At 51.0% G+C, this 26,373-nt stretch overlaps 1 protein-coding gene across 1 annotated transcript in view; it reads right to left on the bottom strand.

The window, feature by feature from the left end:
• LOC108579503 (tyrosine-protein phosphatase Lar-like) overlaps positions 1–25,289 on the bottom strand; it is a 110,556-nt gene extending 85,267 nt beyond the window's left edge. The window contains 2 exon segments of the mRNA XM_017943047.1: positions 24,190–24,328; positions 25,257–25,289. Coding sequence (XP_017798536.1) covers positions 24,190–24,328; positions 25,257–25,289 — 172 coding nt within the window.
• Between the last annotated feature and the right edge of the window lie 1,084 nt (positions 25,290–26,373).

Here is a 26,373-nt window from a genome sequence, read left to right as displayed (position 1 = left end):
AATCGTTTCGCGGCGTGTTTATCACGCAGGCGAGACACGTACTCTCGTTTCGCCGCGACCGATGTTCGGTTTCGTCGCGCGTCCCAGGACTTATAATTCTTCTATGACAACGGTGAATAAACGGCGCGCGTCCGTTGCCTCTCCCTCGACGACCACAAAACACGCGCGCTTGATTGCCAGTGAATTGCCGGTGCGGCGCGTTTCGCTCGAGACTGGGATTCCGTGAGAGCCGAGAGAGCCGGAAGGTCCTTTCGCGTTCTCGGCTTGCCACGAATCCGTCGCGCACGGTGGAACGAGTCAACGACGAGAGAGCGTCCTCCGGCTGGTGTTCCGGTATGCGGCTCGCTCGTACGCTCCTCTGTTGCAGGGTGACGCCGGCATCAGGACGCGTCTATTAACCTTGAGGAAAGGAGTAAAAAGGTGGCCCGCCCCCCGCCGCCGCCGCCGCCGCACACCCGTGGCTCGACCTCATCGAGATATTAATTTCTTAGTCACTTAACTGCACGCGACGTACGAACGTGTCTATTGATTTTCTCAGACACCCCTCCTTGAACCACCCTCTCTCTCTCTCTCTCTCTCTCGCTGCACCCTTTCCTCCCCCTTTCGCCTCTTTCAACCACCCGCACCCGACCGAACCGCGTGACGGAGACCCGCCCCTTTTCCGGAAGCCATCTCGTTCCCCGCAACACACCACCCCCTCCCTTCGCCTATTTTCTTGCGTTCTTTGAAGACGAGAAGACCCGCGTGTCCTATGCAATTCAATTATTGTAATGCGACTCCGCTAGACAACACCGAGTGCCTCGTGGCTATGAAAACTTCCTTCTTGCCCTCCGATCGAACGGTCCTACTCCTCTCCGGTCTCCTCTCTGCATCTTCCAGCGTACGCTAATATTTACGCGTCTCGACCTAGCGTAAATGTCGCTACTAAAGCGGCAGGTAGACAATTGGGGCTAGTGTACGCGGTCCTCCGTCGAGTATAAGCCGTTTTACGGCTCGTTTCGCCATTTTTACGCGACCACTTGCTTTTATCTCCCTCGAGCGACTCTCAGATTTTCGCCTTCCTCTTCTTACCTCGAGAACGATCCCCGATCATTTTCGCCGTAGATATTCGTACTCTCGAAACGAGCACGAAAAACTGCGTGCATTCCACTTAAATAGCAAACGTCACGGTAAGAAATAGCGTGCGGGTAAAGCGCGCCGTTTCCGCGAACGGGGCTCGTGATTGCGGGGAACGACTCCTAAATTTGATCGCGTAATACGGGCAAAGTACGAGCTCCTCCTGCCTGCCACCGTTGGAAAAGTGATGGCGGTGGATACCGTACGAGAGAATCTAGCGGTTGGAACACGGAAACGAACGGTGGAAGCGCAAAGATGGGTGTCGCGAGCACCAAATGGAATTGGAAAGACGCGATGTCGACGATTCTTCTTTCTCGTTTATTGCCGCCTAAGATTTAAGAAGTTTTAATACTTGATGGAATTACGTGGAAACCGCCTGATCTCTCGCTAAGGGTGCTATCCTCGCGGGACGGCAACTTCCTCGACGTCCTTTCTCTCCTCTCCGTATCTGGTAGGAAGGTTCTTCGCGCGTTTCCCCAATTCCGTTCTTCCCGAAACCGATGGGGACTGGTGTGCAGGTGAACGCGGAACGGCTGGCATGGAAAGTAGTTGAATCGCGACACCGTATGCGCTGTTCGATCAACGAGGAAACCAGTCAATTACGGCGATAACGCGGGCCCGCCGTGAAAACAATAGCTCTGCGCTAGCATCAGGCGTTTCGCGACAATGCCCTCGAATATCCGCAAAACGCCGGACACGAAGGGACGAGGGTTCGGTCAGCCGGGTCAAGCGTCAAGTTCATCGGATATCGGTGGCTTCGCCGAGTTCCGTGGATCGATCGTCACGGATCGAGCCCCGCTTAAGATACCGGTGAATCACGCTGAAAGACGTTCTCCCCCGGAAAGCCTGGCTTCTTTCCACCGTTACAGCCCCGTGATTTTCACGAGACCAAGAAGGCTATCCCCGAATGGACGGAACTCCTCCTCCGTGTTAACATCTAGAATCGAGGCAGAGCCGGACTACGGAAAGTGGGTTTGGTGCGCTTGAAAAAGATCTCGAGATCTGGCGAAGAGTGGCTGCGCCCGCCGAAGGGTCTCTGCTTTTCGGCCACAGATATCTCCAAGCGGCCGACGGAAGGAAGAAAACACAGAACGAGGGGAAGAGAGATACGTCTCCTCTACCTTTCGATCGTTTCCCGTTGCCGGTGGTTGAACGGGACTCGAGGTTGTCAGTGGTGCGCGTACGGCTTGAGGATACGGAATATCTATTAGCGTCCAAGGCAATCAAGTCGAAAAAGAATTCCGTTCTCTCTCCGTCCCAATTTTCCCATCTCTCTTTTTCCCTCGGTGATCGGCAGGGGGTGAGAGGGGGGAGGGAGGGAGAGAGAGAGAGAGAGAGAGAGAGAGAGGCTGAAAGGGCGAACGAAGAGATGGAAAGAAAGAGGTGGAGGGGTAGGTGGAGCAACGAAACTACCGAGGTGTATCGGATATAGGATCTCTATTAAACAGACCGAAATTCCCTGGGAAAGATCACACCCTGCGCCATTGGACTGATACGAGCTGACGGCCCATGAAATGAACATTGGTCCCCGTGCTCTCGTAGCCCCTATTCGTGTGTAACATCCCTTGAGCAACGAACGGCCGTACCTATCTCCGCGAGGAAACATACACGCGCCATTCATTCGAGACGGACACCTAAACGCGATATCTGGAATGGGAAGATAGGTGTCGCGGGCCGATCAAACGTTTCGAACAACTTCGCCAAGGTACACGTGTCCCCGGCCAACGAATTGCCTCTGTACGCTCGGCCGATGATAAATCGAAAAACCGGATTTATCTGCCGTATTCTTCTCCGACGCGACGGTTTAATCAGATCGGCCGCACCAGCGCCGCACCAGCGCCGCCGTTCTAATTACGACGATAAAGCTCGACGTTCCGGCGTACCAACCGCGACATCGATTTTTCTTCACAACTTTCTCGCGCCTCTCCCTAATGCCCTTTTCCCCATTTTACAACATTCGTAGACGAGCAATTTCATCTTACCTAGCGATAAAGTTTCGCGGTCCAATCGGAAGCCTGCCGCTAAGCAGACTCCTCTCTCCTTTCCAACGCCATCGGAGAAATCGAACGCAGGGGAGAAAGGAAAGAAGAATTATTCTCTCGTGACTAACGCCCTGGTCATTCCCTATCTCCTCGATGATATATCGCGACTACACACCGACCGATTCCAAGCCTAGGTAAACTGATATCTGGACGTAGCGCGGGCACCGACGTGCACTCTAACTTTGCTGCTCTCGCTTTGGTATTATTTGGCATCCTATTGAATCAACATCGTCGCATCGTGCTTCGGCGAACGTTGACCGAGCAATCTGGTAAACTGTTTATCCAAACTTGCAAGCTCCGGAATAAAATTGGACCAATGTTGAGAGAAGTTTCAACGCGTTACGTAACGGTAATACGTAAGTCTGCTTTCGTTTCTGCTCTTACCCCGATGTGTGCCCTTTACCTACCAGATTTGTTACACAATATCGAATCTGTATCGCATCGCTGCGATATCAATTGCACGAGTAGCTGCCCCGAAACATCGTCCTTGTGAATTTCAGTTCACAGCCTCTGTCGCTAACGAATACCTTCAAAGTATATTTCCCGCGAGCTCCGTCGCATTGTTTTTCCTCCTCTAGAATTCCTTTCCTACGTTTTCGCGTAAAAGGTCCCATCTTCGTTCAATCGGTCGTTTCAAGTTTCCGTCGCAGTCGGCGTACGAATAGATGGACGAATGAAAAAAGCAAAGGCAATCGAAATTTAACGTCCGACTAATTTTCCGAGAAGCATTGCGCGACGACGAACGACGAACGTCGAAGGTAAATTCCTCGGTCGTACGGAAAAAGATTGACTCCAACTACTGGCTCTCGATATCGAGGACGCGTCTCGAGAACGAGGAGAGGAACGACAACTATGCATACTGGGAGTATTTGCCCCGACAGTCGGTGGTTTCGCCAGCAACCAGTAATGCGACCAAGTTGGCGAAGGTGTGACGACAAGAAAACGAGTCCCGCGTCGACGTCACCGTCTGTTTCACGTTTTGTCGATCCTCCTACTACCACGAACGTTTTTCGCTCAAGTCGCTCTGTATATGTAGGTGGGGATTTCAGAGACAACTCGTGGCTGCTCGTGGCTGCTCGTGGCTGCTCGTGGCTGCTCGTTGCGACAGTCATTCTCTTCTCGTTCCACCTGAACCGTCCCGTTTTTCCGCCGGTTCCAAATTAAATGGAAATCACGGGAGTTCTCGGCTCGATCTCTCGCCGCGACAAAGCAAGCTAAGGCTCCGACGGGAAATTCTCTCACCGGTTCGAAAATATTATCTCGATCGAGGAGGAATTCCTTAGATATTTGCCAAGTCCGGGACAGCTTTGGAACTCCGATAAAGTCGTGTAAATCTAAAACTTTGGCAAACTAACTGAGCGTTCGCCGAGGGGTGGCGTGTGCACGGTACTCGAGCGGATTCGCACGTTCCGCCGTTTGTTACGCGTTTTCGTTTTTCTCGGCGACAGTTTCCCGAGGTGGAATCGTCGATGAGTCGTCGTTAAAACAGCATCTCGCGGATGGAGAAAAAGGGGAACAGAAGCAGCGAAGAGAAAGGGCAAAGCTGAGGCGCGCTGGAAATCCAGAGACGAGAGTATTGTGGCGAAACACACGGAATGACTAAAGCCTTCGGGCTGGGACACCTCCAACATTTTCTATATAATCATCCGGTCCCGTTGTCGCGTTTCATGCGCGTATCTCGTTCGTTTTCATTCAACTCCTTTCTATCTTTCCTACCTCTCTGTGCTACGCGCGATACCCCTTTCTTTCCGCTCTGCCCTAACTTTTCCGCCATCAGGCGCGCAAACGTTCTCGTTCTACTTCCTTTCTCGCGACTCGCGCAATCTACGGCAAAGTACTGTACTACCTCGAAGAGGAGAAAATTCGGCAAGGATCGGTGCGTGCAACGGTGGAGCTAATTTCGGAGTGGAAGCGTGTGCGGTAACCGGCACTTTTCCCGAATAAAGTTCTGTTCTCTCGCCCGCCGTAATTCTCGCGATTGATGTTCGACGATGCACGAATGCGAACGTAACGTAAGGTAAAACGTCCCTTCGGAGCGCCTGGACAGGATCACCGTGGGAGTCCGTAAAAATTTATAGAATATCGAACGGTTTTGAGAGTGATTTTCGGGAGGAAGGTCGGAGATTTCTCCGGGTTGGTGGAGCGACGAGGAGGACTGCTCGGAAAGTGGAAAATCTCATTTGGACGCGGTGACCAGACGGAAGTGGAGCGAGCAAGGTTGAATCCTGGAATGGACGCGGTGATCGTGTGGGTGGAAAGATGCCAGCCCGTATCGAAACGCGGAAAAGGAAGAGAGGAGGAAATCCAAGCTTTCCAATTCTTTGGACTGTAAGCTGGTAGTTGTTGCTGGTAGCTACCGGTGGAAAAAAACATGGGTGAAAGGACGTTAAGGCGAGACGAGCGGCGTTCTATGTACGTTCGACCGGGTAGGGCCCGAAAATGAAAGGGGGAAGGAAAGAGAGGGAAATCCTCGGGGAGGATAGTTGCTTGCTTCTTTCGCCGTATTGATATAATTTGCGACGTTTATCGTTTATCGTTCCTCTTACAGAAAGAGCTCGCTACCAGCAGCGTCGCGGGAGACCCTCCGGCTCGAAAAATTTCCTCGCAAAACGTAACCCCGGATGTATGTAGGTTCGAGCACCGTGAAGGATCGGCTCAACGTCAGCGTAGCCAAAGCAGCGGTAACGTTTTCTCCGATATCCCCTCAAAGGCGATTTTTATCCGCGGTCCGTTTCCTACGAGAGAACCAAGGAATCGAATCAGGATGACGAGCACAAAGACGACAGCAGGAAAGCGAACCAGCCCTGGAAGGGATCGAGGCTTCTCCGGTCCTCTGTTCTTACGTTTTTTACAAGTGCAACCTCGATTTTCTCCTCCAGACTTAACTTTGACGAAACCCGGCCGATTTCCCGGCTGGATATACGCCGGGAATTTCCTATTCCAGTCGCTGGCAAACGTACGAGAAGCGGCGTTGGCGTTCGTCGAAACGTCGGCGAGCGAAATAAAGGAAGAAATCTGAGCGGAAAGAACCAAGAGCCTTGGCAAGTATCGATAAGAAGGTGAAACGCAAATATCCTCGAAGAAGCCAGAGAGGGGGGAGACGCGATGGTACTTGAATTCGACACTAGAGTAGCTTAATCGGGGGGATCTGGAAATATTTTCAAGAGCGGATAATCCATTTCGACGGACTCTGCTAGTTGGTGGAAATCTCCTGCAGCGGTAGATGATCGAATCAAAGCAAAAGACGGAAACTTCCTGTCTGGTACTTAATACACCCTCGAGGTTTTCGGCGTTGATTCCAGTTCTCCTCCATCAGATACCGCGCGCGCGTATATTTCGGGGCCCGTTATTATCGAAGGGTAGATTTCATCGTGAATATTTATGAGGGTGGTTCTCTCGGTCGCTCGCGCCCTCGTCTTCCCTCCGCCGCGCCATCGCCATCGCCATCGCCATCGCCATCGCCATTACCAACCATCTTCCTATCGACTGCCATCTTCGACGCCATTGCCAACCCATTCTAGCCTCTCTCTCCTTCCATCTCGGTTCTCCTCTTGGTGAGATAAGGAAGGAGAATTAATTCGGGACTGGAGATCGTGTTTCAAAGTGTTGCGTTTCGTCGATTAATTCGTCCGGCATTCCGTTGTCGAGTCTTTTCGCGACATTACTCTCGTACGTGCTTCTTCGTTCCTTGGGCTAAACCACAAACGGCTGGCGAATGTAAACTAGGCGGCAGAGCCGCACCGATCTGGCCTCTCGTCGTTACGAAACGACGAAGAGGAAGAGGAAGAGCAACAAGGATAAGTTGAGTCGCAAGTGCTTCGAAGCGGAGAAACCTAGAGGGAGCGAGAGAGTAGCATCGGACTGCGTGTTGCGGTTCAGTTCGTCTATCGTGGCTTCTTTCATTCTCCGTCCTTCTCCCTGTGGACGCGTGCGTGAGCAGCGTAGGTCTGCATGGTGGTGCTGCAGGGAGGGCCCGCCCGGTCGAAGTGCTCGCAAAGACGGAGAGTAGGAGGAAGCTCGATTATTGCCGTATTGTGGCGGGGTCAAAGCGTTGACGTATAGTCGGCCGCAACTCGGCCGGCGGACACAATGCCCGGGCATTAATGGACTAATATTCTACGCCACAAAAGCAGTCGGCTTCCTCTTCGGTGGCGGGTAAACGCGTGCACGCGTCCACCGTTTAGCGGGCTCGTTTAGTGCTCTGCCCTCTCACTCGCCGATTTCGGGCTAATCAACTCCCACGAAGATTCCACGTGTTTGTGAATTTCTTTGCCGCGGCAACTTTTTGATCTCGTTCGAACTTGAATCTAGAAGGGCGCTACACGCGCTAATTGCGCCGCGAAACGGTCCGGCAATTTTCGACGGTACATTTGTACGTGTAACGGCAGATTCTACACGCGAAATCAGTAGGCATATAATTGTTACGGTGAAACGCGTTGCATTATTGCAATGCGGTTTGGCCAGAGTTCGCATCGCCGGAGCAATCTGCAGTTTCACCGCTAGCAGGCCTATTGTTCGTTGTCCCGGCAGTCGCATTCGTTGGTCGGGCAGCAATTCTCTGTTTGGTCGTCTGTGCCACGTTTTTAACTCCGCCAACCGTATTTCGATCCGTCAACTCGAGCAAAAGTAAGCATCGATTTCCCATTTACAGACAGGCCCTGCCTGCCCGCCCTCTTTCTCTCTGCTCGGATACGAGAGGTGGCTCGATTCGCGTGAATTATCAACCCGCCGACGTTCGAGAGTGCAAGCGTCAAGTGTCGTTTTTAATAGGAGCTCCAACTATCGGGGCAAGTTTTCACGGAAATTCCGCTCCCCATTGAGGAGCTCGCATGCCTCGCCGTCGACATGGGGGCGTCACTGCCGAAAGGTCTCTGAACTCGTTGGATCGGCTCGGGTTCCGTTCGGTGTCGGCGAAAAAAGAACAGCGGAAGAAGACAATCGTCGAACGAGAAAAGCCCGCAGCTTTCGTCCGCGACCAATTATCGAAATTCGAGACTGGATGAAGAGAAGAAAGGGAGGACGACGGCGTCGACGTGACGAGTCAGAAAGAATTTGAGCGGCAACGAACGCGCCCCGATGAGGAGGATCGATCGTGCAGTTGGTCGTATGGATTTAACGGGACAGGACTCGCTCCACTAATTCCCTCCAACCTTCCACCAGTCGGACGAAATTCAGCCAGACGAGAGGGGATATTTACGCGCGAGGCAAGACAAATATATTTGTCAAGTCGGAAACGGAAGGGTGGAATCGATCGGCGGTGTGACACAGCCGATCGAGCATATTGAACACCGGAAGGAATCGCGATTATCCAACGTTTCCGCGGTTGATAATTGCGTTCGTGAGATTTCACCGAACGCGGCCGGGCTGGATAGACGGATAAGGGTCCAAATGCCGTGCAGACGGGCGGGCTGGAAGGGTCGAGGGCGAAAAGGGATGCTCGACTATATGTATATAGAGAAGGTACGGGGTGGATGGAAGGCGAACTTAGTTCGCAGAAGCCGGATATGTGACGCCACTTCCGCTCGCAAGTTGAACTCGGCCACGAACCGGTCGTGCACGTAGATGTACGACCGTAGCCCCAGCCCCAGCCCCAGCCCCGGGAGCTACCGGATTAATTCGGGTTTTCGTTTTTATCCGATTATACGAGTTTCCAAGACCGCGTCGCGGTTTCCAGATTATCCCGGAGTTACTTGGGAGGGGGAAGAACAGTTGGAACTGCTTGCAAGTTCCGAGGCGAAAAAGCAATCTGTTGGCTCTCGGGAGCGCAGCGATACAGCTACCGTCTAAACCGAACCTTTCTCTCTTCTCCGTTCTTCCTCTCATCTTCCGCTGCCGAGGATCACCATAACGCGCGTGCATTTACGACGGAGTTTATGGCCACGGCTCGATCGAGAAACGCGTCGATGAAGAAGACGGAGTTAAGGAAAAACGATGGAAAGTCATTTCCCTCCCGCACTCCGTCGCTCCGCGGATTTATTCTCTCTCTTCCGTCTGCTCTTTTTCACTCGACGCATACGTTGCCATTCCGATACAACTACCCTGCGAACGTCCCTTGGAAAGGAAACAGTTCCAACTCCAATACACCAGAGCGAACGAGTTCCTTCGACTCAATCTCGCCCCATCTGCTGCTCTGTGTATCTCTAACGACCGGATATTAGCGTATCTGCCAGCAAAACGCTTTCTCCTTTTCCTCCCACTGTAACTTGGTTTAGATCCGAAATGGCCCCTTAGGCCGGTCGTCTTAAGATTTCACCGAATGGTTTATCGCGGATCGACGTAGAATTGGACGACTGTTGAAAGCAGCGCCGACTCCTTCGAAATTGGTGCATCGAGGGAAAATGCAGAAAATCACGTACGGATACAGAGTTTGCTGAAGAAGAGCGATGGAAGGGTAGAAAAAGGTGCAAGGGAGAGAGTGACAAGAAACAAGAAGACTAGTATTTCAAGGCATTCTCGAGCGTCAGCCGTGGTTACGGAACACGGCAACATCCGCTCACTCTGGAACCTCCGGTAAATTCCAACCACTCCTGTGCATCAACCTTCGCCTTTGCAAACAGAGCGCAAGACCCTCTTGCGACTTCGACGTCGCGGCGAATCTCACGTAGCTGGATTTCGGCAAACAAGTTCTATCGTGGAGTTAAGCGGTTTTCAACGGAGTAACCCAAGTAGCGCGACCGACTATTTTTCCCAGCGAGCCAGTCGTTCGCGTGGGTCAGGCTTTACGAAACGTCTCAAAGGACGAAAGCGACAGATTATCAAAGTCTCGTGACGTTAATAAGCGTTTCACGCGCACGGACAAGACACAGATGGCCGCTCAGCTCAACGCTCCCGCAGAGAGACACACACGGTTAACCGTGACTTTATCCGATTGGATGCCCGCCAAATAGCGTGTGCGCGGTCTCTTCTACCTCGTTCCGTTGGATAAAGAGAAACGGGCGAGCGTGCTGCGCGTAGTTCATCTAGCGAGGGACACGACAGAACGACGACAAGAGTAAGAGGAAGACGAGCATAAAGGTTAACAGAGGGAAAGGGCGGCCCGCGAATGTCGCGAGATAGCTGTGGATTTACATGTAGGGAGAAAAAGCTTGCCAGATTTTCGGATATTTTCCAGGCATCCGCTGCGCGCGAAGAGAAGCGAAGAGAAGCGAAGTTTTAATGCTGGCTGTTGGCACGATCTGCATACGGACTTTGTTCTCTCGCGAGTTACGAGACGACTCTTCAGCCGATCGAAAGCGAATCGGTGCGGCATTATTCGAGGGGAAAAATTACAGAGTGTAGCAGAATATCCATTCTACCGACGTCACGCACCGACCTCAATCCTATTTTTATGCGTGGTACCGTCTGTTCCTTTACCCCGCAGTTTCGACAAAGTTTCGTCGTTTCCGCGATCTTTGTGCGGCTACGAGGATGGTCAAACCGCGAACACGAACGAGCAAACTTTTCTCCTGCGACCATAGCGAAAATAAAGAAATAGCGAAGCGTTTAACGAAAGAAAAAAGGAGAGAAAAAGAGGACGCAATCGCGGCGAGTAGGAGGCGAGCAATAGGGATGCGGCGGTGGGGGGGAGCGCGGCACCGTTGGATATTTCGGAACAGACTTACGAAACGTCAGTTATTTTCTCGTTGGTCAGACTGGAGGGTAAATTTCGTTGAATTCGTGTGCGGAGGCAGGGCCGACTTGGCCGGGGGAAGAAAAAGAAATAAGACGGAGGGTGGAAGTAAGAGAACGAGGAGGAGGAGAAAAAGTAAAGAAGCGAAAAAGGAGGAGGAGGAGAACTGCGCGAGGAACTTTCAACCGCTCCGCCACGCTATTTCCTAGCGCTATCAAAAGGTAGTTTACAAATGCTACTAGCAACAACGGCGATACTCCCTCGCACTCGCGTCTCTCGAGTCTTCGCCACGCTGCACGTGCAGCGTCCTCGCTTGGAAAATACCTTAACCATTTACGTTCGTGAATGTTACCAAACGCTTTCTAGCTCGAGGATAGCACAATTTTTAAGTACTCCGCAATTAGTGCTCTGTTCCACGAGCAAGAATTGGCGACTCGCGGCCGTTATCGTTACCGGAGTGTCGGAAGGATCTGTAACTTCTTGTTCTCTGTTCGTTTACTTAAACTATCCGCCTCGTTGTACCGGGGATCGTACCATTCCCTCGGGGTAATAATCGTTTCTCCCTCTCGATTCGTTTGATTTCCTCGGGTTGCCCAAATCGCCTAATAGGTGTCCAAAAATCATGGTAGAAGATGCCTATGGGGTGAAGTCGTTTGTTGATTAGCAACGGTCGGCTGCTAACGCTCTTTGGCTTTGACTTTGACTTTCTGACATTTATCAGGCGCCACGGGAGAGCCGAGGCAGACTCCATCCAATCCCCTAAAGTAGACGATAATTAATAACAGTTCTCCCGGTGGTTAAGAGAATCGTTAGATTTTCGAGGCCGCTGCCGTTGGTTCACCGTCGGAATCTGGAAACCAGCCGCTACCGTTCATACACCAATCTTGCGGTGCGGATAATACCAGAAGGGTCTGTTTGGGTTCCATCGGTAGTTCCCCAGTAGGGGTTAATAATTTACACCGGATAGAGGAAAGCACTCGTGCATCTCTATGCTATTTGGCGACACGCAGCGAGAGGGACAATTCGCGTCTTATGAAATGTTTCCGTGGAAGAATGTGCGGATAGGAGAGGGAGTTGGGCGGGGTAAATCCGCTTAAAAGTGAGAGAATTGAAAATGAACGAAAAGCCATCTGGCCGTACTTTCTCTGCGTGGCGAATTACGTTGCGTGCAGGACGTATGCACGTCACTCTGCTGATATGTCCGCGTGTACACGCTCGGGCAGGGTAATACGCGCGTAATCCTCTTAGTGTAATTGCTAGGAAGACCGATCCCTCGCCGTTTCTCGATCCCCGTTACGACGCCGCTCGGTCAGACCTTTGGCCAGCCGACCAAAAAGTTTTTCCAACTTTCCAACCGGAGGAAATCGCGTCGCGATCGTTTCGACTTCTCTACGGGGGCAACTAATCCACTTTGGTGTTCAAAAGGAAGGTTGGCTAGTAACTTGGTCTTTTGGCGTGGCTGTTCAGTTTTGTCGCGTGTCGGCTCTCCTTCCCCCCTTCCCAGGTTGTTCCCGCATCGCGACGAGGAACACGGAGGGAAAGTTGAAACGAGATTAGAAAGCAGTATCGGCGGGTACACAAAGGGCATCAGATCCGAAACGTATAAAAGACGTTTTTGGAAGATTGCCGAAGGAGGTAACAGCTGGCAAGCGAGACGCGGCACTTTGTACGAGCGCATAAATTGATGTAATTTCTCGTGCCGCCTCGAAGCGGTCTTTCGTCGTTTCTAATCGCGTTGGAAGGTACGGCTGGTACCGGTTTCTGTTGTAATAACAGCCACGAGGCACGTCCGGTAGCGAAGGAGCTCTTCAACGTTTTCTCATAAAGCGTCGGTCGGATTGCCCGTACCGGAGCCAACCGATGAAGGATGGAGGAAGCAGAGAAAAGGAGAGAAAGAGCGAGGAAAGCCAGCAACACCGCCGCCACCTCGAGTTAAACGGAGATCGTGGAAAGAAAAGCGAGCTGGTTGTGTAGAGAGCGCGTGGTTTGTGTAACCTTCGGCACGCGATCTCCGCCGTACGTGGTCTGTTGGCGTGCCGAGCGAGACCTTTGGGTTAGCCTACATACTATACTAAGCAGAAGGGTTGCTCTATCTAACCAGCCGTCGTTATACCTCGCGCGATTCCACACGACCAAACTCGAAACTCGATCAATTCATCTGGATGCAAATCGATTTTTGAGCCCCCTTCGTTAGCCCGTACAACCGTCGCAATAACCTCTCGATCCTCGGCCCGCATTCCGATTATCTTTCCCCGCGCTTTATCGTCGGGCGCAAGTGGAATCGGTGAGACAACACACGTTCCCGTTCAACGTACCTTGTATGCTCGTGGCTAGAACGCCGAGACTAGGATCCATTCGATACACAAACTAACCTACTTCTCGCGGAACTTGTTAATTGGGTTTAGCTAACCACTAGTGGACGCGGGGCTGGGCTCCGATTTCTCCTCGACGTTGTCCACGATGCTGATACGATCGCCGGAGAAATCGAGCTTTTGTTAGAAAAATTAGAGAAGGGTGTTTCGAAAGGGAAGCCCTCGATTTGCCCGAGCAAATATTTATCGGGAACATCATCGGGGCGTCCGGATCTAGCGCTTCGGTTCGACACCACGCAGACGAATCGGGCCGACCACCCGCGTGCAATTTGCTATCGATGTCGGGCCGGCGCATCTAATAGAAAATCTCATAAAACGCGCATCGAGGATGAATTATTATACATATGTGATTCGGTGGAACGACTCGCGTGAGTAACGACCGTATAAATCGTAGGTGAGCGCGTGCGACACACCCGGAAAACAATAAAATCTATATTTTAATCTGCGCCTGAGCGTCCTCGCGGGCGTCCCCCGTCAGGAGAATCCCTCCGCGAGATTGGTCCACGAGGGAAGAGAAGCGAGAGGCTGGATTCTGGCCGATCGTTTATCATGGCCGGAGGGTTTCACAACGCACGCCATGAGGGATAAAATGCGTAAAAGCTACTCTGTCTCTCTGACTCCCCTCCTATGCATACCTGCAGGGGGTTTAGATACGCGGTTTCTTGCTCTACAATGGAAAATAATGGAAAATAATGGGAAATAATGGAAAACTGATCGACGATGTTTAACAGAACGCGAGAGTCAGCAACCCTTAGGAGAGCGCAACCGAGAAGGAAGTTGAGGGAGCTGCTCTGGAAAGAGGCAACGATCTAATCTTTTTCTCCGCTTACCGGAGATCGACCGGTTCGTCATTATCCACCGTCACGTTTTCCCAATTAAGCGGCAGAGTTTTACTACGGCCTTCGTTCGAAGAAACGACGCAACTCTCGAGTGGTTGCCGAAGATTTCCTTCTTCGACGATTTAAAGAGTTCGATTGTTAAGGCGCCCGACAATAGCCCCTGTCCTTTGCTAACGAAAAGGATTCAATCGAACCGAACGACGACTTCTCTCGGTGCCAAATGTAGTTTCCCAACGCCGTCTAGTCTAACCCAGTTGCGGCGCGGTGGCAGGATCGACCGGCACACAGTTGCAAAAGTAAGGAAAGAGAAACCACGTGTAACCGATTCGAAACCAAAGGCGCCCAACTAGTTAGTTTGCATACCATAATGATTACCGCTTAGCCAAACCAGACGCGCACGGTGTGCCGCAAATTTCACCCGCGACAAATCGATTTTTCCGGACGTCGCGTCGGCCTCGACAAGAGCCTTCCTATCTTTCGGCTCCAACGAATACTTCTCCGGTCCCGGCCGAATGACAATTTCCCACCAAAGTTGAGCGAGAGCCGGCTTAAAGGATTTTTTTTTTCGCGTAATTCCTCAAGCTGATCTTTAAATTGGATAACGTTTCTGCTAAGCGAAGTAATTAAACCAACCAAGGTTCCCGCCGGTATCCCTGGCGAGATCGCCCCTAGAAAGGAGGTACACACGCTCGAGAGCGGGTAAGATCGGTTTCCTGGGAGTTTAGTTAGGAAAATAGGGAAGAGCCCTTATCCGTTTAATTTCAAGCTGGCCTGGACAGGGTTCGGAACGTCGCGTCGAGTACCCGAAGAAACGTTTCGATCTCCGATGTCCTGTACTCTCAAACTTCTGATTCGCGTCCAATTTTTTCGAAATTCGCTTGGCCAAGCGAATACCGGCACGGTCGGCGATCCCAGAAGTGGCAGGAAATTCGATTTGGATCTCGCGAGAGCGCTCTTTCCGCGGAATACGACGAAATTTCGCTCTCCCTTACAAAACTGCAATTAGTTCGAGTACGTGACTCGTCGTCGTCGTCGCCGCCGCCGTCGTCGTCGTCGTCGCCGTCGTCGTCGTCGTTGCCGCTGACGTCCTAGTTCGCTGACGTACACGGAAACGTTGGGTCGAGTCCCGCGGCAGGGAGCGAAGTTGACACTTAATTCGACCAGCTTCCAGTTTGTGGAACTCCAAACAACCGAGGCTGAAAACGCGGCTTTGGAAAAGCGAGAAAGATTGGTCCGGAGAGACGGTGCGAATCGAGACGAGAAGAGACGAGAAGAGGATCGTGTGGCAGATGAAGCCAGCCTCTGAGAACCGTACAGACACCGTCAGAGACAGAGACTCGTTAGGGGGTCTCGTTTTTGCTCCAAGTCGCCTGGAAGGCGTCCGCCTGCCAGGCTGATTACGGGAGCCTCTAATTAATAATGCACTTACATTTTGACGAGAATTGTACGCGACCGAAAGAAGGGAAGCGGTCCTCTTTGCGAGCGAATTAGGGTGGCAGCAGCAGTACGGTTTTACCGACCGCCTAAAACTCCCTCTCCAATTATCGAAATACAGAGGTTCTCTGAATTAGGTTCAGCGGAACGATTACGGGGTGAACGTTTCCGTGTAACAGCTTCGAAGGGCGATTAAGAGGATCTAATCAATGACAAAGGTAGACGTCGAGAAAATAGCGGGATAAACACCGAAGGGGAGTTCTTTTATCGTCGACAAAGTGGAAATAGCGCCGTACGATTTGCAGTTCTCGCAGTCGGAAGGGAAGCACGCGGTTAAAGTCCACGATAAACTTGCCTGGTCGGGGAAGGGAGGGAGGAAGAGGGAATGAAGGGAGAAGAAAAGCGCAAAACGTACCCGAGACAACGCAGATGGGCTGTTAAGATAAGACTGCGAAGATTCGAAAGTGGAGGTCGGTGGGGAAGGAGGAAGGGAACGGACTGTATGGGTCAACCGCGTGCAAGTCGGGGGCGTAATTTTCCTCTTCCGGTAAGATTCTTTGCGGAGAACTCGCGGATAAGCCGATTTTGCAGGTAACTTCCGTGAGAATTCTCCAATACAAAAAGTCTGCCGAAGCGTATAAGGCATCTGCTGTTCGACGGCGGAAGGCCGGATTTCTCGATCGTTTCCGAAATCCTGAATCGTCGAGTCCCTTTAACTTCCGAACAGGGAGGGAGGGAGGGAGGGAGGTAGGTTGGAGTAGAGTCGGGGTAAACTCGGAAACTAAAATAAAACGTATGCATCGCGCGGCGGAAAGCTCCGAGAGGGCAGAAACGTTAAAAAAGAGGACTTCCGCGATATTTTTGCAGTTACGTAACCGGATACTTAAAAAAGAGGGGAAAAAGGGAGGAAAAAAGAAAATAGAGGATGATTCAGTCTCATTAGCTCGTCAGGCGAGGGGTTTGCTAAGAGTATTCAACGCGCTTCCCAACGTCGATTCTTTACGGCTTACAATTTCTCTGCCGCCTATTTCGGTCTTCTATCTCGCGGTTTTTTTCATAAAGCACGGGAGGAAAATCGTTGCGATCGAAGTGAAAAGATTCGGAGAGGAGAGAAACGATTTCTGCTACCTTTACGTGTGCTGTGCAAGCTTAAATTTCATTCGACGGTAATATTTTCAGGATGCGACGTGTAATTTAAACGTAGGCTTGTCGCTTCGAAACGGTTGAAAGCGGTTGAAAGCGGTTGAAAGCGGTTGAAAGCGGTTCGGCGTCTTTTACGAAATTAGCTTGCGCAAAGTAAACGAGACGAAAGCTCGCGTTTGAATGGTCGAGACAAAAATCTGTCGAAAGTATCCACCTCGAATCGAAATTACTAAATTTACCGAGCTTAGCTACTAGCCAAGCTGAAGCGGAGCAAATGAAATTCTCGAGGCGTACATCTTGCGCCCCAGCAAGGGCAATGTAAGGACATTCGCTTCTTTTCTCGAGACGCGAGAGAGGACAGAGAGGATTGTAAATTTCGCGAGGGACATTCGCAGCTACCTTCACCTACGAACAGAAGTGCTGAACAATCTCGAACGATCGATCGTAAAAATATAGTGGGAAGCAAGAAGCGCGAGCTCCGTCGGTTGGCTCGGTCAGGGTGCATCAGGTGCAAATCGTATTCAATTCTTTTCCAAAGATCATACCTACCATCGATTCGTTCCACATTTCCAAGGGGGAAAAACCAGAGGAAGGAACGGGATGGGCTGACGCTCACTGTGGAGTGACTGCCGTCAAAACTCCCGTCTAAACTTTTCAGCGAAATTTCGGCTTCCCCTCTGGGGAAGAGCATCATCCAAAGGCTTTTGCACCGGCACGATACAAAAGCATGCCGGAAATGGATTTATTAATCTTAAGAATGGAAGAAGGTAAGCGTTATTGATCCATCCGGCCGCGAGGAGGTTTCCGTCGCGAAAAAGAAAGAAAGACGAGGGAAGGAAGGTTCGCCCGTGAGGAGGAAACCTCAACGATGAAATTCCAAGACAGCGCCAGGGCGCCGGGGCATACTCGCCCCTGCAAACATCGTCGATTCCATTTCCCGGTTTTACTGCTGGGAACATATAAGTTGAGAAAGGCCTTTCACCAAGCCTCGGTAAAACTCTTCTGTAACGGGATCCTGTATCAGGCTCGCGAGCAAAACTTTCGTAGCAATTGCAACGTTACCGGCGACAGCCAGTAGACAACTTTGAGAGAGCTACCGCGAGCTGACAGGCTGAGAGAAGGGATGCGTCGCGCTAAGGAAAGAAAAGTAGGGTGAAAAATAGACGTGACGTAAAATTGAAAATGTACCCGGGACACGCGCGAGGCGCGCCTCGGGGCTTCGAAAATCCATTGGCGAGGAAAGCGTTGACCTCGTTGCCAACACATCTACGACAACGAGTCTCGAGTGGAAAAGCCGACAGAAGGAAGGGAAAGCGAGAAAAGAAAGGTGGTGGTAAGACGATCGAGATACTCATTTTATGGAAACGCGGGACCGACACCCCCGCCGAACTTGCAAGTCTCGGGGACTTTTCAAAAGCTATCTCGAGTCGCTCGTTACACACCGACACAAGCGGTTCGCGCGCACCGCGAGAACACGCAACGAAATCAGCTCGGCTCCTTTTCTCTCCCTTTCTCGATTGCGAGTTTATCGCGAGTTTATCGCGAGTTTATCGCGAGTTTATCGCGAGTTTATCACAGTAACGACTCTCTTATCGCGCAAACTTCCTTTCCCGCGTTTAGAGCCAAGGCTATCGTCGTTCTTCGTATCGACGAGGAAATCGAATCGCTAATCCCCGAGACTCGAAGACGTGTCCTGCAGAAGCCGAAGGCATCCTCAAAATTTCAATTGGATAGACACACGTGTTGCAGAGATCGAGGGGATTACACGTATCGCGTTGACACGCGACCACCGACCATCTTTCGAAAAGGGAGTTTTTCACCGTAGAAATTACCGCGGTATTATTCTCGGCCTGTAAGGAGGTACGGTTATTACGGCAGTTATTGCGAATCATAATTCCATAGTGCTACTATGTGGAACGGCGACACTCTCGCGCCGTCCATACAAATGCGGGCGGGTAAAAGGGCCGAGAGCTGCTGCCTTTCCCTTGCCTTCCTCCAACCACCCCGTTATAATAGTAATCGATAAGTAACCCAGGGTAATCGTACGTGCGGTTAATGGACCGATTTAAAGTGTAAGGGGCGCGATACGAAGCCAAGGTGGAGTAAAGCTGGCACGGCCGGCCGCGTGGACGAGCGTTAATGGAAACTCGAGGGAAACCTTTGAGAAGACACCGTCGGTCGTGTGTTCGTCGAGCTTCGGATTTGCCACGGTGCACCGAAACGGGGCAAGCTGTCGTATTTGGAGAAAAGGATGTCGCGAAAGAAAGACGTTTCTCCGTTATGATAGTAGCTGCGCCGTGAATTCTCGAGTAGCGTCGCATTCTCGATACGTACCGGCGCGTATCGGACGGAGGAAAAGTTGCCGCGGCAAGCTGCCACGAACAAACGGAGGTGGAAAGGACGGATTGATCGCGCCTCTTTCGCCTCGCATTTAGAAAAAGACGCGGCACAGCGACGAAACGTTAATCTTACTCGGCGGCGACAACGTTACTTCGGCCTCTTTATTTTCCAACTTCCGTCCCCGCCGCATTTCCCGCGGGATCACCTTCCCTTGGTTCTACCCTCGGAAAATGGCAGACCCTCGCGAAAGGCAGCGATCCATCATAAATTTAATATTCGAAATTTCAGGAATGTTCCACACGCTTTGGGGGCCATCCGTTTCGAGCGGCGATATAAATTCATCGGATAATATACCGGCTGAGCGCAGTTAGTCGTGTTTTAGAAGCCGAATGTCGCCTTTTATTCTTCGACGCTGCGTGTAAAAACGCAGCCTGTTATACAGGCTGCACCGGCGGCGAAACCATGGCAACACGACCACGCCAGAATCTCCTGCGTCGTATATTTAGCAACATCCGCAAAATTTCATTATTTAAGATAAATTTATTCTCCCGGAGAATTGCACCACCGAAATATTTCCTCTGCCGTTTGCTTCCTCTCCCTTCCCATCCTTTTTTCTTTCACTCGTTCGAGCTTCCCCCGCGCGCGAAGAAAAAATACCGAAATATAATTCAAACGGGGACAGGCGAAACAAAACGGATAATTACGCCATACGTTTAATAAATGAAACAGCCGCGTACTCGTCGTCGTTCGGTGGTACGTACACACCAATTTCTCTCTTCGCGGATTAGTTGTAATTTTCGAGAGGGGGAGACTTTGCATTTTCCGCCTGAGAGAACTGCATAAGTGGATTGTAAATTTGTTCCGTCAATACTATTATCCTTTGATTAGCGCACCTCCTTCGCGACACGTCGCACGCTAATTTTGCAATTCAAAGAGAGAAAGATGCAAAGGCGTTTACTCCAGACGGTAAAACAACTGGCCCGTAGATATTACACGCTCTGATTTTACACGGACACGTCGGGATGCGCGATCAGAAGATTTCATCGAGCGTCGTCTGGTCTTCTTCGAGGCAAATACGCAGGGTGGGGTCGAGATCGAGCAAATATCACCACCGGGGATAACTTTCCGTCTTTAACTTTCCAACGCAGCTATTTGTCGACAGAGGGGGAAGAAGAAAAGTGCGTCCGATGCAATTCCAGGTTCGTGCTTATGAAACGGGGGGAAGGATCATGCATATGCAATGTAATGCATTTACGCCTCTCATTTAATAGCCGCTACGCTATAACAACCCGCGATAACAACTCGTTCGTAAAGTATAGCGGTTTTATTTGCCGAGGAGCGGATTTAACCGTCGACGGCTAACTGCTGAATTCCCATAATTTCGAAAATCGTCGAAAGGTTAGAACCGCGACCAACCAGCGTGAATACAATGCACGCTCGATCGAGAAAACCGCGAACCATTTTCTCCGTCCGTTCGAAACAAGCTCTTTTTTTCCCTCGGATATATACGTCAATTACAAACACCGATTCAGCGTGTGCGAGTGCATGTCCGATGACACTTCCAACTAGACGGGAACAGCGAAATGCACTTCGACTCCCCATAAATTGCGCCTCGGACGAAGAGAGAGAAACATGGAATAAAAAAGGAGAAGAGGGAAAGAAAAAACGAAATTCGTTGATACGTTGTTCACGGTACGCTCGACATCTTGATACGATAGATGGAGAAGTCGCCGAGGGAAAGGCAGTGAAGCGGTGCGTGAACGCGTTTCACGTTCGACGCAACGAGAAAATCAGTTGAACAGCGGAGCGAACCTTCGCCGCCTACCGTGGCTAATCCAAGATCCGCAGGGAAGTTCACGACGGGGGTGTAAACCCGAGAATGTTGCGGCTAAGCCAGCCACCCCTCGGCCCCCTTCCTACCCCTTGGTCTCCATCGGTTGGCAGCGTTCGGTGCGATACCTGCTGCGAGTCTAGGCCAACCTCCGGCTTATCCCGACGACACTCGTTCGATACCGTAAAAGCCTGCGCGAGGGGGTGGACAGGTAGCAAGAACGAAACGGTGGAGGATGCGCTGGAAGACGGGGGATGCCGGTGGTTGCAGGCTACCTACCCTACCGCCCTGCCAGCCGAGGATCGCGAGAGAGACCCCCCGTCGAGGGATCCCATAAAATAGCTCCAGTAACTTTTTTACTTTATCACCCGCCGGCCCTCCCGCGAACCACCTTCCATGTACTTGCGAGCACATACGCCCCCGCGTATAACTTCCTCGCCTAGTGGAACACAAGTGCACCGCCTTCTAACCTTTGCGTTCCACCTCCTCCACCTCGTCTTCGGGCTTTTTCAATTATCGCCAAGTTATCCTATCGATGGATCGAATTCAATATGAATGAAACGAAACGCGAAGCGAGATTAGAATCGCAACAGGGGGAGAGAGTTTGCCGCGCGTCGTTAGCCGCGTCGCTTTTTGCTTATCGGCGTCACGTCACTTTTTCACCATTTCTCTCTCTTTCAGAGGCGTCCAGCCTAGCCTGTCAATTACCGATAAAAACAACGCGGGATCATACGGTTCAGGAACGTAACGCAGCCGGACGGAATGTAAATTATCGCGTCTACTGCAACGATAAATAAAGCGCGACCCCGCCGAATCCAAAACAAAAAGGGGGGAGGGGGGAGGTGGGGAGAACGAAGGACCGTCGCTACGCCGATTGTCGCATTGAGAAAAAAAAAAAAAAATAAAGGGGGTCAATGATTGTGGAGCGGGCATCGAGGTGGAAACGCGCGAGGAATTTCACGCTTTCTTACAAAGAGTATGGGAAATTTTTCGCGATCCTACTGAAAACGTGGCCACCACCCCTTCACTTTCCGGACTCGAACCAACACCACCCACCAGCTAGCGAGAAAAATGCGGTGGACTTTTCCCTCTTCGACGAGTATGGCGAAGAACGATTTTAGTCGTAACGAACCTTCGCCAAGGAGAACGGCTGCTGGAAAATTTCCGTTTCTTCTAACTTGCTCGTATTTCTTGCGTAAAAGTTGCCTGAAAGGAAAAACCGCGTTGCTTGGCAAAAAGGAACGGAAGAGCCGACAGGGAAAGGGTGAGGGCGTTGAAAGGGCGCTGTGGTGCATAACAAGAATGAAACGCGAACCACCGAAACCGAAGCGACGTGAGATTTTTATCCGCGTTGCCAGGAATCAGCGAGGAGGACGATTTAGACGGCAGGCGACTTGATTCTTGCTACTTTCCAAGACGCGCAGTGACAGAGGCGACGGTACGAATCGGGAAAACGAAGCGGTCGGAGACAGCAAGGGAAAAAGAGGAAGAGTGCGCGAGTCACGGGAGAAAAAGATAAATAGATGGATAGACAGGGAGTCGTATCCAGCAAGCAGAGCTTTCGTTCCCGCTACCCTCGAGGATGATTTTTCGAGAACGCGCGACAGCAAGCGAACCTCCGAGGAAATCTTCGTGCTCGACCTCGGCTATTTCCCTTTCCACGGGGCAGACAGGACAGACAGGACGGATCTGCATTAACTATGGATTCCGCTCATCCTCTTCATCCTTCTTTCGAGATTCTTTTTGCGGTTTTGCATCTTTATCGTTTCTGCTTTGGAAGGAAGGTTGTTTGGCAACCTTGGACGCGTGGGGCCGATGGGCTAGATACGCGCTATCGAGCGGAGAAACGCGGACGAATGAAAAAAGGGGAGGGTTGAAGGCAACAACGGATTTCCCTCTCGTGCATGCCGGTGCACGCCAACTCGAATAGTCGAAAATCGTGCTAACTGAGCTATTCAATTCGGATCGAAAAGCCCATTGGGAAAAATGATCGGTACTCTCGCGTGTATCCTACCTAAAGTCGTTTCCTCTTCCCCTCGGGACTCTGTCCATTCCCCAAGTCCATGCGTTTAACGCGTACGCAATACTCGTGCGAACCAACCAACCAACCGTCCCTAGTTTCTCCTTACAGCTGGTCGCGTGCGCGTTATCGACGTTTCAACTTCTGGCAAATGAGATCCGTGGAGAGCGCGTCACGTCCGCCGATACGATACGATGCGATACGATGCGATACGATGCGATACGATACGATACGAGTCGAGTCGAGTCGAGTCGAGGTCAGAGATCCCAATGTATGTAAATAATTGCCCGAAATACGGGGGATATGTCATCGTCATTTTCGAGTCAGCATAAAGTGCGGCTGAATTGGCGAGTATCGAGGCGACGGATTACCGTGTAATGACCGCGATTACCATGCAACTCGAGAGTCAACGGTCGCGCGCGATTCGTCGTCGAATCCAAGTCACGAGATCGCAGTACTCGAGCGTGATATATGCACGATACGATCGGACAGGCCCACGAGGCGTTTCCCCCTCGTCTGTCCGTCGAGTTCGACGTAAGCAGTCTTAAAGTCCATAGAAGAAGAAAAGGGGACGGGGAAGTTTCGACTCTTCTTTCGTTGGATGCGCGATCTCCTGGCATGTAGCGTGCGTTTCCGACCAACGCGAGTATATTCGCGGGTTTTACGAGTCGTTTGAAACGCAACGCGGCCATGGTGAACGGTGGTGCGCCGATTCGTCGGGCACTAAAAGTAAACGCATCGGAAACGTTTATGCTTGCCCGTCCGCGTTTTCATCGTGTCGCGCGAACACGCTCATTATTTGACCGCGCGGCGAAACTCAAAGCACGCATTATTATTTGCTGCTTCGGGGGACACTGGAGCTTTTTAAGCGCGACCGGCTGCTCCAGAGAGTTCTAGCCTCGCCAGCAACTATTCCGGGATCCTCTTGCTGCTTTTGCACTAGCGTGCCATCGTCATTCATGCCGCGCTAATTTACAAATTTGCCCATCCCATCAAACAGTCATTCACGTTCGAGCTTTCAAGCCTCGAACAAAAGCGCGTTGCACTGCCCGTTCACATTTTCTACTCTGTCTAATTTTCTTTTCCGCGAAAAATCGATCACTCTTCTTGCACGTGGTACCGAGAGCGCATATCGAGTTACAACCCTTCTATCGTTTTTAGCTATCAAACGCACCGAGTCTTTTCGTTGCTTCGAACCTTGTTGTACCGAATAGGCGTCTCTATAATAATACTATATAAACGCGTCTCTAGATGCGTTTGAATCGCACGATCTAAAGGTTGCAAACGATTCGCACGATTCTTGTTCAATGTTTCTCCACAAAACCGTTGTACACCATATAGATACTCCATCGACAGTCAAACACAGTAACAGTCCGAAACAATGTCCAGCAGTGTCCACAAACGTCTCTGAAAAGAAGTGGATTTCTCTGGTCGATTACTCACCACCCTTCTGCGCAATAATCGGGTCGATAGCCACCAACAGGACGAGGAAGATAGGAGTCATATTGACCACCCTCTTTCCCGTCTTCCCTCGGTCACCCGTGATCACTGCACACTTAATACCACCGTTGCAGCGTTCCACCTATGGAAAAACAAATCACCCTCGTCATAACATACCACCTTCACTTGCCGATGCAGCAGGTCTTCGTTTGTGCGAAGACGACGTGTGCCGATTAACCGTGTCTTGCTCGAAAAATCAAGCGCTGCCAGTTGTAGAGAAAAGACGACGATAGGAGAACTGTGTGTGTGTGTGTGTGTGTGTGTGTTTCGTTCTCGAACAGTGCGTAGTAAAACACTACGGTCCAGGGATTTTCCAGCGATATACCCTTGCTAATCACTCGCGGACTCTTTAGCTAACTCGCGTGGCGCGTAAAAAAATACTCTTTGCCGGTGGTTCGTTGTCGGTAGGTGATGGACAAGGGAAACGGAAACTCTCGTTCAGCGAGAATCGAACGTAACTATCGACACGCGCCATTTACCACCGGCACAGTGTTCTAAGTATATCCTACGCAGAAACGTGAATCGCACACGACAATAGGGAAAAACGACAAGTTTTTCACCAACATCGTTAACGACCACACACTTGTTCGCCGACGAGTATCACGCCAAGTCGCTTGGCTATTCACATTCTCCTACCAGCACCGATGCATTCTTCCTCTTCCTTCCTCCTTCTTTCGCGATCGCAGAAAGATCGATTTCAAAGACGACGTCGCCGAGCTCGTTTCCAAAAAAGTGCCCTCCTCTTCGCGTATTTCCCTAGGGATCCACGCCACGCACTTCCTTTCCGTTTCTCGGCCTCTCCACTTCAACGCTGAAATTCTATTCTGCCCTTCTCTTTCCTCTCCTCTCCTCTCCTTTCCTTTCCTTTACACCGACTCCAACTACGACCGCTAATAGGACGTATCGCGATACCCGAACAAGAAGATGGAAAACATTCGTCTTCTTCTCCCTTTCCAAAGCTTTCAGCATTCCCTTCTCCTTTTGAATTTCAACGAAGCCAGAACGGTTACCTAGACTCTTTCTTCCGATGATTCCACGACCATTCCATATTTATCTCCGTTTTGCCCGCTCGAAAGATCACTTTCGAGAAGTTTTTTGTCAAGCTTCGTCGCGCGTCCTGTTCACTTTATAGCCGGAAACGTCTGTTGGACCTCTGTTCGTTCGGTTACATTTTCCGGCTGGTCGATTCTAATCTTTTTTCTCCCTTTCCTCCTGACTTACGATTGATTACGCCACCCTTCTTCATGCTACCCTTCGAAACGCCCCTATTTCACCTACTCCTTTTCTACTTTTCTCTCTCCCTCTCTAGCACGAAATCTTTAATAACGACAGATCGCACCTTGATGTGTCGGGTAAAAAACGAGCCGGTGAACTGGTTAGCTTGCCAAAAGAGAGATTTCAAACGAAGCTATCTATTTTGTTTTGCGATTGACCCTTCGAAGATTGGCTCGACAACGGTGTAGGGGGACTGGATAGAGAACGTTTAACGTTCCGGCAAATTCTGAAATTTTACCAAATACCCAACTATGGCGAATTTACTGGTAAAAATTCGCGCGCGTCCTTTTTGCCTCCGTTCGTGTCATATTCGCAAAGGCTACACCGTTTTTCCACTCGTTCCTTTCGTCTTCGTTCCGAGGTGTACGTACGCGTAAGAATTTTTACGACTTAAAATGGCCGAGGTAGGGCCAATGACCACTTCCACAACCGATCGTTCGACGGTCACTGTGCCACTCGAACTGCGATGCGTGACGAATCGTTTCCTTCTTCTTCCAACAGCCAAAGTCGGAGAAATAGTCGCGCGTTCCAGAAGCGATGTCTCACGTCCTTCGGCACAACAACACGATCCAAATGTGTTTACGACTTGGGAAGTATAAAAACAGGGGAAGAAGAACACGTGTCAATGGTTGCCGCAAACTCAAGGTTAAATTGCAAAATAGCCTACGATGTTATGGGATCACGTTGAGGGGTAGTTTTCTGAACGCGCGCTGCGGCTTGACTGACTCATCCCCATACCCCCCGACGATACCCCCTCGCGACCTACCGGCCAACCACGCGCAAGCGCGATATCCCCTCTAACTGGACAATCTTAGTATGAAACGCCTATGAATTCGCGCCAGCAGAAATTTT

This window comes from Habropoda laboriosa, unplaced genomic scaffold, assembly GCF_001263275.1.
Source record: "Habropoda laboriosa isolate 0110345459 unplaced genomic scaffold, ASM126327v1 scaffold33, whole genome shotgun sequence".
In the NCBI taxonomy this organism is placed as follows: Eukaryota; Metazoa; Arthropoda; class Insecta; order Hymenoptera; family Apidae; genus Habropoda; species Habropoda laboriosa.
Note: the sequence above shows the minus strand (reverse complement) of the source record. Positions and strands in the feature narration are given on the sequence as shown.